The following is a 13,397-nucleotide window of genomic DNA, read 5'->3' as shown; positions in this document are numbered from 1 at the left end:
TGGTGGAGGCTCAGCTCTAAGGTTTACGGGGTTATATGAGTGCAGAAGATTTCAATCATTGTTGAATGAAACTTTTGAAAACAAGCCCGTTTCTATTCAACAAAGTTCAACAGAGGATAATGGTGTGCTGAAAGGAATTTGACAGGAGAGTAATGTCTCCTCCTTCCTCTCACCCAGTTTTCTCTTTGACCTACAGTACAGTTGACTTGAATAAAATGTTGGACTCAAAAGAAGAAAGCCAGTCTTTTTCTTGGTTACTGTTTTATGTCACTCATTCTGAACAAATAAATAAATTAATTTCAAGGACTACCATATAATATTTGCTGACTGCTGACGTCTCTGTATAATTCATGTGCTGTAAATCAAATTAATCATATTAACATTTTACATATGCTAAATGACAAATTATTAATGTAATGTATAGATCAGCTATCAGGGGTAGCCTCCACAGAGATTACTCAAATTGTAAAGAAACTCCACACACAACAAATTACTGAGGTTATCTCTATTATTCATTTAGGGATTTTGTTTGTTTTATCTTTGGCTTGACTCAGTGTAAAGAAAGTCAAACACAGCCGGGGCTCTGCTCTCCCTCCTCCACATGGATCACTGCGCTCTGTGGAAATTCATTATGCACGGTCAACAGCCTGAGGGACCTCAGTTGCCATCACCTCTCCTCCAGTCTCCACCTTAACGCTTGACATTGTTTATCGGCTCATCATCGCAGCAGACCAACAAGGCCGCTCATTAACATGCAATTAGCAAATTGTGATCCGGTGGTGGGTAAAGCAAGGCCGGGCGCTGTGCTGTCACCTGTGCTGATGTGTCTAAACAGGAGCATGGCCACACACTTCATTAAGCACTGAATAAGCTATACGAATGGGGAGAAAGATTTTCTATTTCTTTTTTTCTTTGAATCCTTCTTTCCCAGCTTCCGTTTTCCTGCCTCCCTTATGTCCTATGTTTTTTTTTTTTTTCGTTTTTCTTTTTGGAATCAGGAAAGTAGGATTAACAGCATTTTACAAGTACTACAAACAGTGAAAATACAAAAAAGTAGAAACGAGTGTGATGTGCTCTGTTCTCGGCAAACAGGCAGAAATTGACGTAACACCTGACACAGAGCTAAGATCATCACAGTGCCCTTCATTTCCATCACTGTCTCTACTTTCATCACATTTAACTTTGTGGTACAGTCATTTTAAGACAAGACTCAATTGAAAACTTTACAGCCTCACTGCATTGCTCTGTGTGTGAACTGTGAGGCAGAGGCAAAAAAAGTGTAATTAGTTGGGGTGTTCTCAACGAATGCATCAGCTCATTGACTTTTATAGGGCAGCCCTACTTTACTCACAGTTCTAGTTTTCAACCATGACCCTAACCTCACATGACTTTTTGTGAGATAAAGAACAAAAAAACATATATTTTAGCCATCACCATCAACTCCAGCACCACTATCATCACCAACATCAACCATGATAAAGACAACAACAGCATAGACTCACATTGATATCTTCCAGGTCCAAGAAGTTTAATATGATGCTGTTCCTCTTCCAGATGATTGGTGGCCGCAGCGTCCCCTGGATGGCACAGGTAAGGACGGCACTGAGGCCAACGGTTACTGTGGAGACACTAATGCGCTGGTCCTCTGCCAGGCTGAGCTGGACAACCTCTGTTAGAATGAGAGCATGAAAGGAGATGATTGGTGTTGGAGAGAGAGAATGGATGACAGAGAAGCAAAGAAGAGACGACAGTAAGGAGAAAAGATGGAGAAAAATGGAGAAAGTAGGAGAAAAAAAGGCAGCAGAGAAAATCACAAATCAGAATGAGTGTGCTGATGTAGTGGAACTGTAGCCAGGGTTAATACATTTCTAAGCATCCATCTCATTATTAGTGGACCAGGGAGGATAAACAGCTGTCCAGGAGTGAAGGATATCCAGTATGAAAAAAGACCACGTGTCAGAGGACATATAGTTAGCCAAATATCACTCCTCTCATTAAGGGAAATTTATGTTCATTGAAATGGCCATCCAATTCAATTCACCTTTACGGCAAATTAAGAATTATTCTTCACTGGTTCCCCTTGGCGCCATAAATAGTATCTGTCGCCAAGCTGTGTGGCCAGGCACCAAATCTACAGAGTCATGGTCGCAGTTACAGTCTGAAAACTTTGTCATCTACTGAACCTTTTTCTTATTGTCAGTTTAAACTTACAGTGAGCCCAATATTTTAATTGGACATTAAAGCAGTGTCTTTGCAGCGAAGTGGGTTATATAATATATACAGCATGTACCATGTATTCTCACTATTAAATCTACTTCATGACCTTTATTGCATTAAAATACCACCTGATCCTTCATCTTTCTCCCATTTTCTTTGGTTTTATCTGTTCACACTCTTTAATAGCTTTTTGTTTTGTTTTGTTTCAATAAAAAAAAAAAAAAAACTAAAAAATCTCAAATGGGTATAAGACTGGGCAAGGAACGGAAGTGACAGTGACTGATGACAGTGAAATATTGTGTTAATGTGGAGTTTAGGCACGCAGGCCCTGACATGATATATGTCATTGTGTGACCCTGGGTCAATATTGGCTCAGGCACAGGATATACTTGGTTCAATAAATAAAGAGAGCCAGACACCTGATAGAAATCTAAATGGAGCCAACCAAGCGTAATACTGAGCAAATCACGTATATGCACACAGGACATTTACTGGACTGATACCATTAACTGCCCTTGCTTCATGACCTTTCATTAATTAAATTTTAAGAAAGGATACAACCTCAAGGCTCTAGATAGAATGAGAAAAAGAGCAGGTAAATCTGTCATTATGTTTGGAAATTGAGCCTCCTTAGGCGAAAATGCTATGATTCATAGAATAAATGCAGATATATTCAGCAAGCATCATTACAGGAAATATTCTGATGTGTGTACTAGTAATTATGCTTTCCAAAGACAGTTAGTCATTCCAGTCAAAATCGAATTAGTTTATATTTACAAATATAAAACTGGCATAACACATAGTTATTGAGATGACATCATATTAGTGAGGGGGTTTCAGCCATTATAAAGAAATTATGCTGATGTGGGTGTTCCCACTATTCACTTAAACCAGCCTTATTTTTCCACAAAATGTAAGAACCAGTTGTCTTGTTACTTCAACACTGTCCTTCGTCAGCAGGCGGTGCTTATTTCTTTCAGCTAATAATTAGCCAAGCAGTACGATATCTGTCCGATGGGGAGCTGTTCTCAGTTCACAAGTAAAATTGCAGAGTTTAGAACAAACTGCCCTCACAGTGTTGCAATATTTTTGATGTGGCTCATGTTTATTTACCATTATCTACCACCAGCATGTTTGTGCTGAGAAACTTTTGGGAGTTTTTCCGACTTGTGTTTCCTCTCCAGGCACAACAGCTATCAAAAATTAATATTAACAAAAAGATCTAAATATAAACACTGGCTTTTAAGACCAGCAGTGACGAAGCAAGTATCACAACAAACCTTTATTTCAACATCCACAGGGGACAATATTTCATTGTCCAAACAGACTTCAAGTAGATGGCTAACAGACTTTGAAATGTTTGTAGGGAACTTCCTGTCCAGATCCAGACTTTAACAAACGCTGTTGTAAAAGACCCCTGGATATTAGCTGTCTGTTTCACGTAGCTCTCCAGGTGATAGATATATCCGGGCTGACAGCTCAGTCTGTCAGTGATATTTCAGAATGCCTTGGGTACAGTACACTGCCAGGTCCAACAAAGTTATAATTCAGCAGAGCAGTAATTTGGGTGGCAGAACAGGCTTTGAGTGCCATGTGGACAGATGAGGGATGAAGTGCATTGATCTGACATGGCTTGGAGGGGTGGTTTTAGGGTGGGACTGTGAATTTCAACTAGAGTATTGCTCACATTGACTTTAATACAGTGCATGGAAGTAAGACCTATGTGGCTTGCCATCTTCATGCAGCAGTTGGCTGTCCAGATGGACATCTAGTTCGACTTCATATTGATTCTTTCAAGGTAGAGAAGTAGGTATGCAGCTTTAAAAGTCTGCTAGTGAGTGCTACCCATTCAAAGTTCAGTCAGTGCAGAATTGCAAACTGTAATTAATAGACAATGGCAGATAAAACACTGCCTACTGTGAAGGATGGTGGTGTTTTTCAACAGATGCAGCAGGTACAATTCAGCAAGCATTTATGCAATGAAGTTAGGATGGTAATCATTGATTTGACACATGTCAAAAACTTTTAATCACAGGTTTGAAATCTATTTAATTCCAGACTCAAGAAACTGCTATTAAAATAACTGTCTGTATGAAACAAAAGAAACAAAAGAGAAAAAGCAGAATTAATTAACTACTAGGGTATGATTCATCACCATGAGTAGTGCTTTTGATGACTGACTCATGTATGGGTTTGAAGTACTGACTGGTGATTCTCAGATAACACTTTGTTTGTCTCGTTTTAGAATGAATACCTTCATTTTACTCTGCTGTGAGGCAGCACTGACAGCAGTGAAAAGATAACCTTCAGCTCAAAGCCCCTAATGCAGGGCAGTAACGCTGCTGTCTACATACCAAATCAAATAGGAAATGCTCCATCAATTCAAAAGCTGTGTTTAGATATTTTCAGCAGCACTCAGCCAACCCCTCATATGAGGTCAGTCTGAACTTTCAAACTTTCTGCATGTATTAATCCATAGTTAAAAAAACCATCTACCTTCGTGAAAGATAGACCAGATGTGAAATTAATCCTGACACCATGAAATTAATCCTGATGCCATCCAAACTCAACCCACTGAGATTATAGCTATTAGACAGAGAAGAATGTTGTGCCTTTTTATGTGATGAAAAATAGGCATATAAAATTAGTTACTGGGTCTAGGAGAATCGTTAAGGGCCATTAAGGGAAATTTTAAATGTCAAGATTTTTCCTGCTGTACAGTTACAAATGACTTTGCTGGTTGGTCTCTTAAGTGTTAAATCTAACAGAAACCTTTATGAATGGAAGATAATGATACCTACACATTGTAACTTTAGTTCTATGGCCTCAGACACAGTCCACTATTCAACCTGTGTAGCAATACAATTACAGAACTACAGCTACAATGTTTAACAACAGGTATCTTCTACACAGGTTTTACCCTCTAGCAGGGGTCTTTTGGCATAAGGGGCTCAGCTTGATTAGTTGAACCATAATGTAATATTGGACAACAGTATCCCATATAATGGTACACCAGGACTAATTCATCCACTGATTTGGGTGAGTGTGTGCATGTCTCAGCTCTCCACAGCTGTGGCACAGACAGAAACTCAAGTTAGAAGATGAAAATATACACTTGATCTTGACATTTAGAAAACATATTTTTCTACAAACCCCTTTGTACCATTTCAATAAATGAGGCAAACATTTTAAACACATCAGCAGCAATTCTTGTCTTAACACGAACAAGTTAAAAAAAAAAAAAAAAAAAAAAAAAACCTCTGCATGAATAAATTGCTGAGGAAAAATTAAAAATTCATGATTTAAATCATGATATATCTGATCAATGAATGGGTAAACAAGACTAAAAATCTGACAAAGTATTCAGTGCAAGTTTTGATACTTTAAGCCATGAAAACAACTTGGGCTGGACTCAGAAAGTATTGTTGTTTGACCTAAGCACTAATAGCTGCATCCATGTTTAACTCAACCGCAAAGGATTATTTCTACTTTCAGAGCAGCTCTATAAAAATATGTTCAAACATCCTCTCATGTTCTGTCCTGTTCTCAGATGACCTAGACAAATTGCATATCCACAAGCAGTGCCTGCTCTGCCCCACCGGCTGGGGAAGGTTGTCATGACATTATCTAGTTAATGATTCCTACAGTTTCTCCCCCACCAAATACCAAAATAGCTCCAATGTGTAAGTTAGTAATTGACTTTCTGGGGAATTCAAGAGCTCCACTGATCGATCAGCCCTGCTAACTGAGCTATGGACGGGCTGACAGGGCCAATGGGGAGGTTTCCAGCTCTGGAGGGACATACAGTACAACATGAGTAAAGAGAGGAAGAGAGAGAGGGGGAAAGAGAAAGGAGAGGGAGGAAGGCCAAATATTGGAGGAGAGAAGTAAAAACTGAGACAAGGAGGGACTTAAACGACAGAAACAAATATGGTGTGTGAGGTCACAGACTGAAAAAGAGGGAAAAAAAATGTGTAGTATTTAAAAGAGGACAAGCAAATGAAAGAAAGAAAGACTCATAGGGTCATAAGAGAAGTAGTAAGAATGTGAATGCGTGTAAGACAGGAAGAGAGACAAATTTGATTCAGAACACGTAGACAATCTCCCAGGGAATAACTAATGTGGGGAGCTCAGGACTGCGGCTCAGAGAGTTGTCCCTTTCCACTTTTATGAGACCAGCCACTCATGAGCTGGAGTAAGACATCAAGCCACAAAGTAGAGGAGCAGAACACCATGACTTTTTTAGAGGGTAAGACAGATAACATCCTGACTCTAGACTAGGAGAGGGGAAGAGAGAGGTGGTAAGGGGCAGAGAACATCGAGGAGACAGATGGAAAGAGGGTTATAGGTGAAGGAGTGGGATGTGAGGAGCCACGCGAACGGGGTCAGGAAGCGAGAAAACAAGCTGACAGGCACCCAGTAAGCACAGATTTGTTGATTTGTGGGTCAAAAAATGTCAAGACATCTAGTTTATCACTGTGATAAAGTGTTTTAGAGGCCTAGTTTTCATATAAACATTCAACATGTCACCAGCATTAAAATGTATTTCACAGTTACCTTTAGTCACTGAAATGATGAAAAATCAGGTACTGTAATCATCCAAAAACCTTTAATTTTTCAGTCAAATTTCTACACCTATACATATTTTCACCTGACAATGACTAAATCCATGCTTAATGGCATACAAGCTCTGTCCACGTTAAAGTAGCATAATTTCTGTCAATGGATAAATATGTCTACAAATGACATCAAGTCACTGCTCCAGGAAGACTGCCAATATATATATAAAAAAAAGAAAATAGAATATCACGGGACTCTTCTGATTGAATTTATATACATATATATATATATATATATATATATATATATATATGTGTGTGTGTGTGTGTGTGTGTGTGTGTGTGTGTGTGTGTGTGTGTGTAATAGATTCCTACAGTATGCTGTGATATTCAACAATACATTTTTTGGACATTTTTTTTTTTATTATCTGTTCCTCACCAAACAATCCATTATAGACCAATCTAAAAAATTTTTTTTTTTACACACAATCTGTGGTTGCTGAGGATCACTGTCTCACACAGGGGTTGCAGAGGAAGGTGGATATAACATTTTTGTGGGTTTTATTGCCTGTTGCTTGTTTACTGGTTGTATCAATACAGCGATGCAGACAGTCAGACTGACAGATTGAGAGAGAGTGAGGCTGACCAAATCTATCAAATCTGGCGAAGCAGTAGCAGTGATAACAAATTACTTAAGGATTAGTTTTCATCAAGCTGTCCAGCCTCTAAATTGTACACTGTGACATTTCAGAGATGTCTCAGAAATATCATGTAAATTACAAGAGTTAAAGCAAATAATTAGCTCACCAGAGCGAGGTTGAAAGAAAGTCAAAACAGCTGCTGCTGCTGCTGCTGAGCAGAGCAACTGGCCAAACCTATTTCTTTATGCATCAATTAATTTCCATTACCATTGAGTAAACAAATATTTTTAGACAAAAATGTTCATCTTGTCGGCATAAATACATTTGAATATTAAATTAATTTTACATTTCTAGTCTCAAATTTCATTATTATCTTTGTAATTAACTAAATATTTTATTGCTCTTCTTAGATCAGTGTCTCTCAGAGATGAATGCATGTGTGATAAAGTCAGCCACATTACTAAACATGGCAAATGTGCCTTTAGCAGTAGACCCTGTAGTTGCAGAGATCTCTTTATAAACCAGTCCCACAGGGCAAAACAGCACTTTGCATGTCAGTAAACATCTTGTCCTTAGTCTCCTCAGATAACTCTCTGTCTGCAGACCCACCAGCTGATTTCTGTGTTGTGCTCTCTAGTGACACCACCTTAACTTCTACATATATTCTTATTCATGGTTATTTTATTCTATTATATTTCTCCTTTTACTCTGAATGTTACTTAATCTTTCTGTGTTCTTTTATGTCTTATTGCTATGTTCTTGTTTCACTGTACTGTGTCACCAAGGCAAATTCCTGTGCATATGTGTCCATTCTGTCACATTGAAGTCAGTGTCATTAACAGTGAAAACACACATTTGGATTGATCACAATCACTGTTTAGGTATCTTATGTGAAAGAAGAACTTTTTCAGTTTTATTACTCTCGCCTGAAATTGGTTATACTAATGTTAGCATTACCACTTTTGACCACATGAAGGATGTGAAAGACTATAATCAAGAAGTAAAACAAGATGTCAATATGTAGTACAGTACAGGGCTAAACTTGGCTGGAAGGTTATTTTAGACATATAACTGTTGTTTCAATAGCATATCAGTGACCATGCACTGCACTGTTGTCACTAGAGAGATGCCACCACAGAAATGCCTGCTTGTTTACTTGTACCATCTACAGCTTCATCAGAAGGGTGTTTGAGCCCATCTGATGACTCTTCCTACACCTGAGAAGATATTCACATACACAAACATGCATACACACAACCAGGGCGACACACTTAAAAATGCATGCTCTCTTGTTGAATGAAGCCTTCACTGCTTTGGGCTGCTGACAGTGACACCTGACACCCCCCACCCCACAAAGTACTCCTCTCTCTCTCTCTCTCTCTCTCTCTCTCTGTCTGTCTGTCTCTCACACACACTGAATATGAGTCCTGGTGGGGGGTGGTGAATCACTCATGTGACATGTACATCCTCCTCCCTTCATGTGTCATGTATGCAAATATATGCATGGCACTCTCAATTATTCATATTTGAGCCTCATGAAAAATATATCCTCATTCGGCCTCACTTGGTAAATCAAGATACAGGCATTAATGATTAAGCTCATTACTAAGTGAAAAGCAGCTGCTACAGTAAGTGGGCTTGATTTGTCAGCCTTCACACTTCCTACATGTTCCTGCAAAGCTGCCAAACTACTTAGCAATGGAGTCTTGTAGGATTCAAAGCAACATCATGCTGTTGTCATGCTTGCACTTTGGTAAGCCCATAACTAAAGCAGTTTTTTTAATAAGCTAAAAAATATATTGCCTTATTGATTGTTGCTATGCAACCAACAAAACGTCATGACAACAGGGAATCTTAGACCACCAAGCAATGCAGCACAATAGTAATGTGTTTCAGGCTGTGGGTAACCACATGTTCCTGAGCAAAGAGTACACCTCCAATCACAGGGACACATGCTGGCATCTGTTGTCTCCTTTTATTGTGTTGTAACATTGGGAAACGTGCTTGGAAACCACTAGCAACAGATGCAACAAAGCAGTAAGAAATGGTGCATGCTTAAAAATATAGGTTTGTGCTTTTAACTGCAACTGAACTAAAAGTAGAAAATGCATACACAATGAACTTGGGGAGTTTCTTGCTCAAGGACACTTTGGCATGTGGACAGGACCAACCTTGCGATTAAAGGAAGACTCAATCTCCTGAGCCACAGTATCAAGGATGGTGAATGGTGCGCTCAGTATGTGATAGAATATTTTGATACAGAGTAGTACATTTGTTGGCGATTACATGGATGAACTGTATGGATGACATAACCTGATGGGCAAGACAGTTTTTACCTAAATACATGGAAAATCAAATTGAGCACAAATCCTCATAATCTAATATTAGAGCATCATTAAGCAGTCCTGTTCACAGACATGATTTCAAACATTGGTCTAATACAACTGTAGATAATAAAATGGTAGCTATCTTAATATGAACTGGAAAACAAAACCTCTGCTGGCAGAAAAATGATCACTATGTACATATCGTCTCAACCCAACCCTCTGCATCAACCTGGAATTGGGTTGACTCAATCCAAGGATGCTCAATATACATGCTGGTTTATTTTTAACACTATTGATTCATACTGTGAATATAATCTCTCCTTGAAATTGTTGAAACTAACTGCATGTACCACTGCATGACTGGATTTGATAACGTCCTCTGTGACACACAATGACACCAGCGGGTTTGTACAGTACACACAGGGAGACAGGACTCCCGCAGGGAGCTCACAGTGCATACAAATGATCTTGGTGTGTCACTGTGGATTCAGTATGAGGGCTGCTCTCTGCAGGTGGGCTGCAGCTATTAGTAAATATACAGTATCATCCATATTTCAAATATACTGACACACAGAATTAATGTCATGTTGTATATCATACTATACATATACACCCATTTTCCCAGTCAGTCAATAACTATGCACTCTCAGTCAGTTAATTCTATGCATACACTATATATCACATCACTTTCACATATTGTACACAGATACTGCTCATTTACTGTCTCTCATACACACTCACTCTTATGCTCTCTATTCTCCATCTCTTATGTACACACAAGCTCTTATTCTCTCGCTCTCTCTCTCTCTCTCTCTCTCACATACACACACACACACAGACAGAAAACTCAGGCTCTCTCTTTGAGGGTGCTGGCGTGGTGATTATTCATGGGAGGGAGATGGGGATGAGCAATCAGCGGCCAGCTCATTAATCACACTGGATGCAGACCCTTAATCTCCTCCACAGGTACAGAGGAATCCTCCGCTGCCTCTCCTCTTTGCTTCTCAAACTTCCCCTTCTTCTCTATCTCACTCTACCTCCTTCTCTCTTCCACCCACCACCTCATTTTCACCTCATGCTTTGTTTGCTTGGCTATTTTTCTCTGTCTTTGTCCTTTGCAGAGCCTCTCACCCTCTTGATATCTCTGTGACTCTCTGACTGCCTGTCAGTCTTCCTTTCCGTCTCACTCTTTCCGTATGCTGCTCTCTCTCTTCCCTGTTGTTCTTCTTAAAGTGCCTTCTTGCCTGACTGTCTCTCAACTTGCTAGCAAAGCCAAGATGGTGCTTCCTCTCCAGTAGGGCCCCTTAACTAGGCAGCGAACAAGCCTTGTTAGGATCACAAAGAGAAGACAGAGCGCGAGCCAGTGGAGCAAGGGTATACTATGAGTGTGTGTGTGTGTGTGTGTGTGTGTGTGTGTGTGTGTGTGTGTGTGAGTGTGTGTGTGTATATGTGTGTGTGTGCAAGAAGGAGGTTTTTAAAACAATCTGTTCCAACCTGTATTAATAAACCACGAGCAGCAGTTTGGCAAGAGATCTGCTTCTGCTCACTCTCCCTCCTCAGCTGCATAAGCATTATAAAATAAGGTTGAGGATACTTCACTTCACAGCAGCTGGGCCCTTACTTTGTTAAACAGTGGGAGTTTTGTGTTGGCTAGAGGTTGATGACAACCATTTGTGCTCCTCTGCCACTAAATTAATATAACATAATAAGAGGTTACTTTATGGTGAGTGCACGATAATTCGACAAAATTGCTACCTCTTTCTTTATGAAAAATGACCTCTAGCATTTCCAAGAACAGAACACACAACGTGTTAGGATGGACAGTTAAATTACAGTCCTGTCTTCTGAAAAACCACAGGTTTAAAAAGCCAACAAAAATTAAAATGCCTTTGCAGGATTGTAATGACATATTTTTTTCAGTTAACTGACTGATGTGAGTGCCACTACTGGAGTTAATGTTTACAAAAAAGAAAAAGCACTAAAAATAGCCCTGCTGCTGTCAACAATATGTATTACTCAAGATATCTAACACAGTCCTACTGGAACTGTACACTTTCCAGGCCATTTAAAGGGAACAATTGTCTCCCCCGCATTATTTAATGACCAATTTTGCAGGAACAGGCTGCTAACAACAGAGCCCATTTCTGAGGTGGGTGTTGCTGCTAAGCACCTGAGCACATTGCAAGGCGACAGTGGATTTACAGAGGACAAGGCTCAATAATGAACAGGCATCAGTTTGGTAATGACAGGGCAGAGCTCTCTTTACCGTTTCATTCAATCCCTAAGGGTAGGAGTAACGTTGGGAAAATGAACAGATTAATTGCCTGTCTAGAGGATTCACAGATATGTTTACCTGAGTGGAGGATCTCTAAACTCCACAGACACTTAACTTTTATTTTGTTACTATACATTCACTTAATTTACTGCTTCACAATTGAGTCTGTCACTTGAGACAAAACCACACATATTTGCTGCAAAGTCCCTTTAATGCCAAGTCTGTAGATCGCCACATGCCACATGCTAATAAAGTTAAAATAAAACTTACACAAATATTGGCTTTTAAACCCTGTCACACCACAAGACAGTTTTTCCAATATTTTTTGCATCATGACTCCTGAAGTTCAAACATGCTGCGACCCTCTGGCATTATCAAATTGCATTGACTGAGATGAAAGTGAGTGTGTAGGCCATCATGTTTTTCATGACATTTTTCTTTTAATAGAGCTACAGGAACACATCTGTGCTTTTCTTAAGGTCTTTTCCCCAGAAAAAGCCTTTGCGTTTCCAAATTCATTGATATTGAAATTTCATATGCTGTAACTCAGAAAATATGTGACAATGTATAACAATAAAATAAAGTCAGTTTGTTTTGGCTTTCATTTCAAACTATATTAGCTTGTAGCAACAAAACAGAATCTGACTATGAGCCATTTGGGAACTTTGGTGTTGAAGCTTATACTTGCTCCAAACTAATAAATATCATTATTGTATATGCAGGTTTTATGTATCCAGTTTGTTTTCTAAAAGATATTAAACATTATGAATAGACTGAAAGCAAAGATTTTATTTGCTTTCAAGCATAAACACGTCTTGTATAACTTCACTGCCTGTTTCATAATCCATTTAAAAATATGCAGTCTGAAAAAATGATAAAAGAGTACATATGCAGCATTTAGAGACATCAAGTTCAAGACACAGCTTAGAAAAAAAATCTTCACGCCCTTTGATTTGATAAAACGAAGGACATTTTAAATCTCAAAGGCCAAAAAAGTCATCCTGCTCTGAGAGGCTTAATGGAAACAAGCTGACAGTGTGGAGCTAATCTACCATACTTCATTTGGCTGGATGAGACCCAATTCATTAAACCGATACTCTCATCTGATAGAAGCATGAGATTTCTGACAATCTGGATAATCTTTCATCTTTATGGAAAGGAGAAAAGACCCCCCTCATCCTCCCCCTGTTTCTCCCTCTGCTAGCTATGCCTCCTACTGTAAACTGCAAAGGCATTTTCTGACAGGGATGGCTAAGTGGTCTTTCTTGTTTTAAAACCCTTTCAGCCTTGTGGAGGAGGAGGGCAAGAGAGATTAGTGGCCCGCAGCACAACTTTACACTGCAGGAGTCACAGCTTGACCTGACCTGAGGGTCTGCCT

General features: G+C 39.3%; 1 protein-coding gene across 1 annotated transcript in view; it reads right to left on the bottom strand.

The window, feature by feature from the left end:
• Nucleotides 1-13,397, bottom strand: part of fstl4 (follistatin-like 4) — a 192,969-nt gene that overhangs the window by 29,510 nt on the left and 150,062 nt on the right. The window contains exon 7 of the mRNA XM_018692479.1: nucleotides 1,503-1,669. Coding sequence (XP_018547995.1) covers nucleotides 1,503-1,669 — 167 coding nt within the window. The remainder of the gene's footprint in view (nucleotides 1-1,502; nucleotides 1,670-13,397) is intronic.

This window comes from Lates calcarifer, linkage group LG20, assembly GCF_001640805.2.
Source record: "Lates calcarifer isolate ASB-BC8 linkage group LG20, TLL_Latcal_v3, whole genome shotgun sequence".
Lineage (NCBI taxonomy): Eukaryota > Metazoa > Chordata > Actinopteri > Centropomidae > Lates > Lates calcarifer.
Note: the sequence above shows the minus strand (reverse complement) of the source record. Positions and strands in the feature narration are given on the sequence as shown.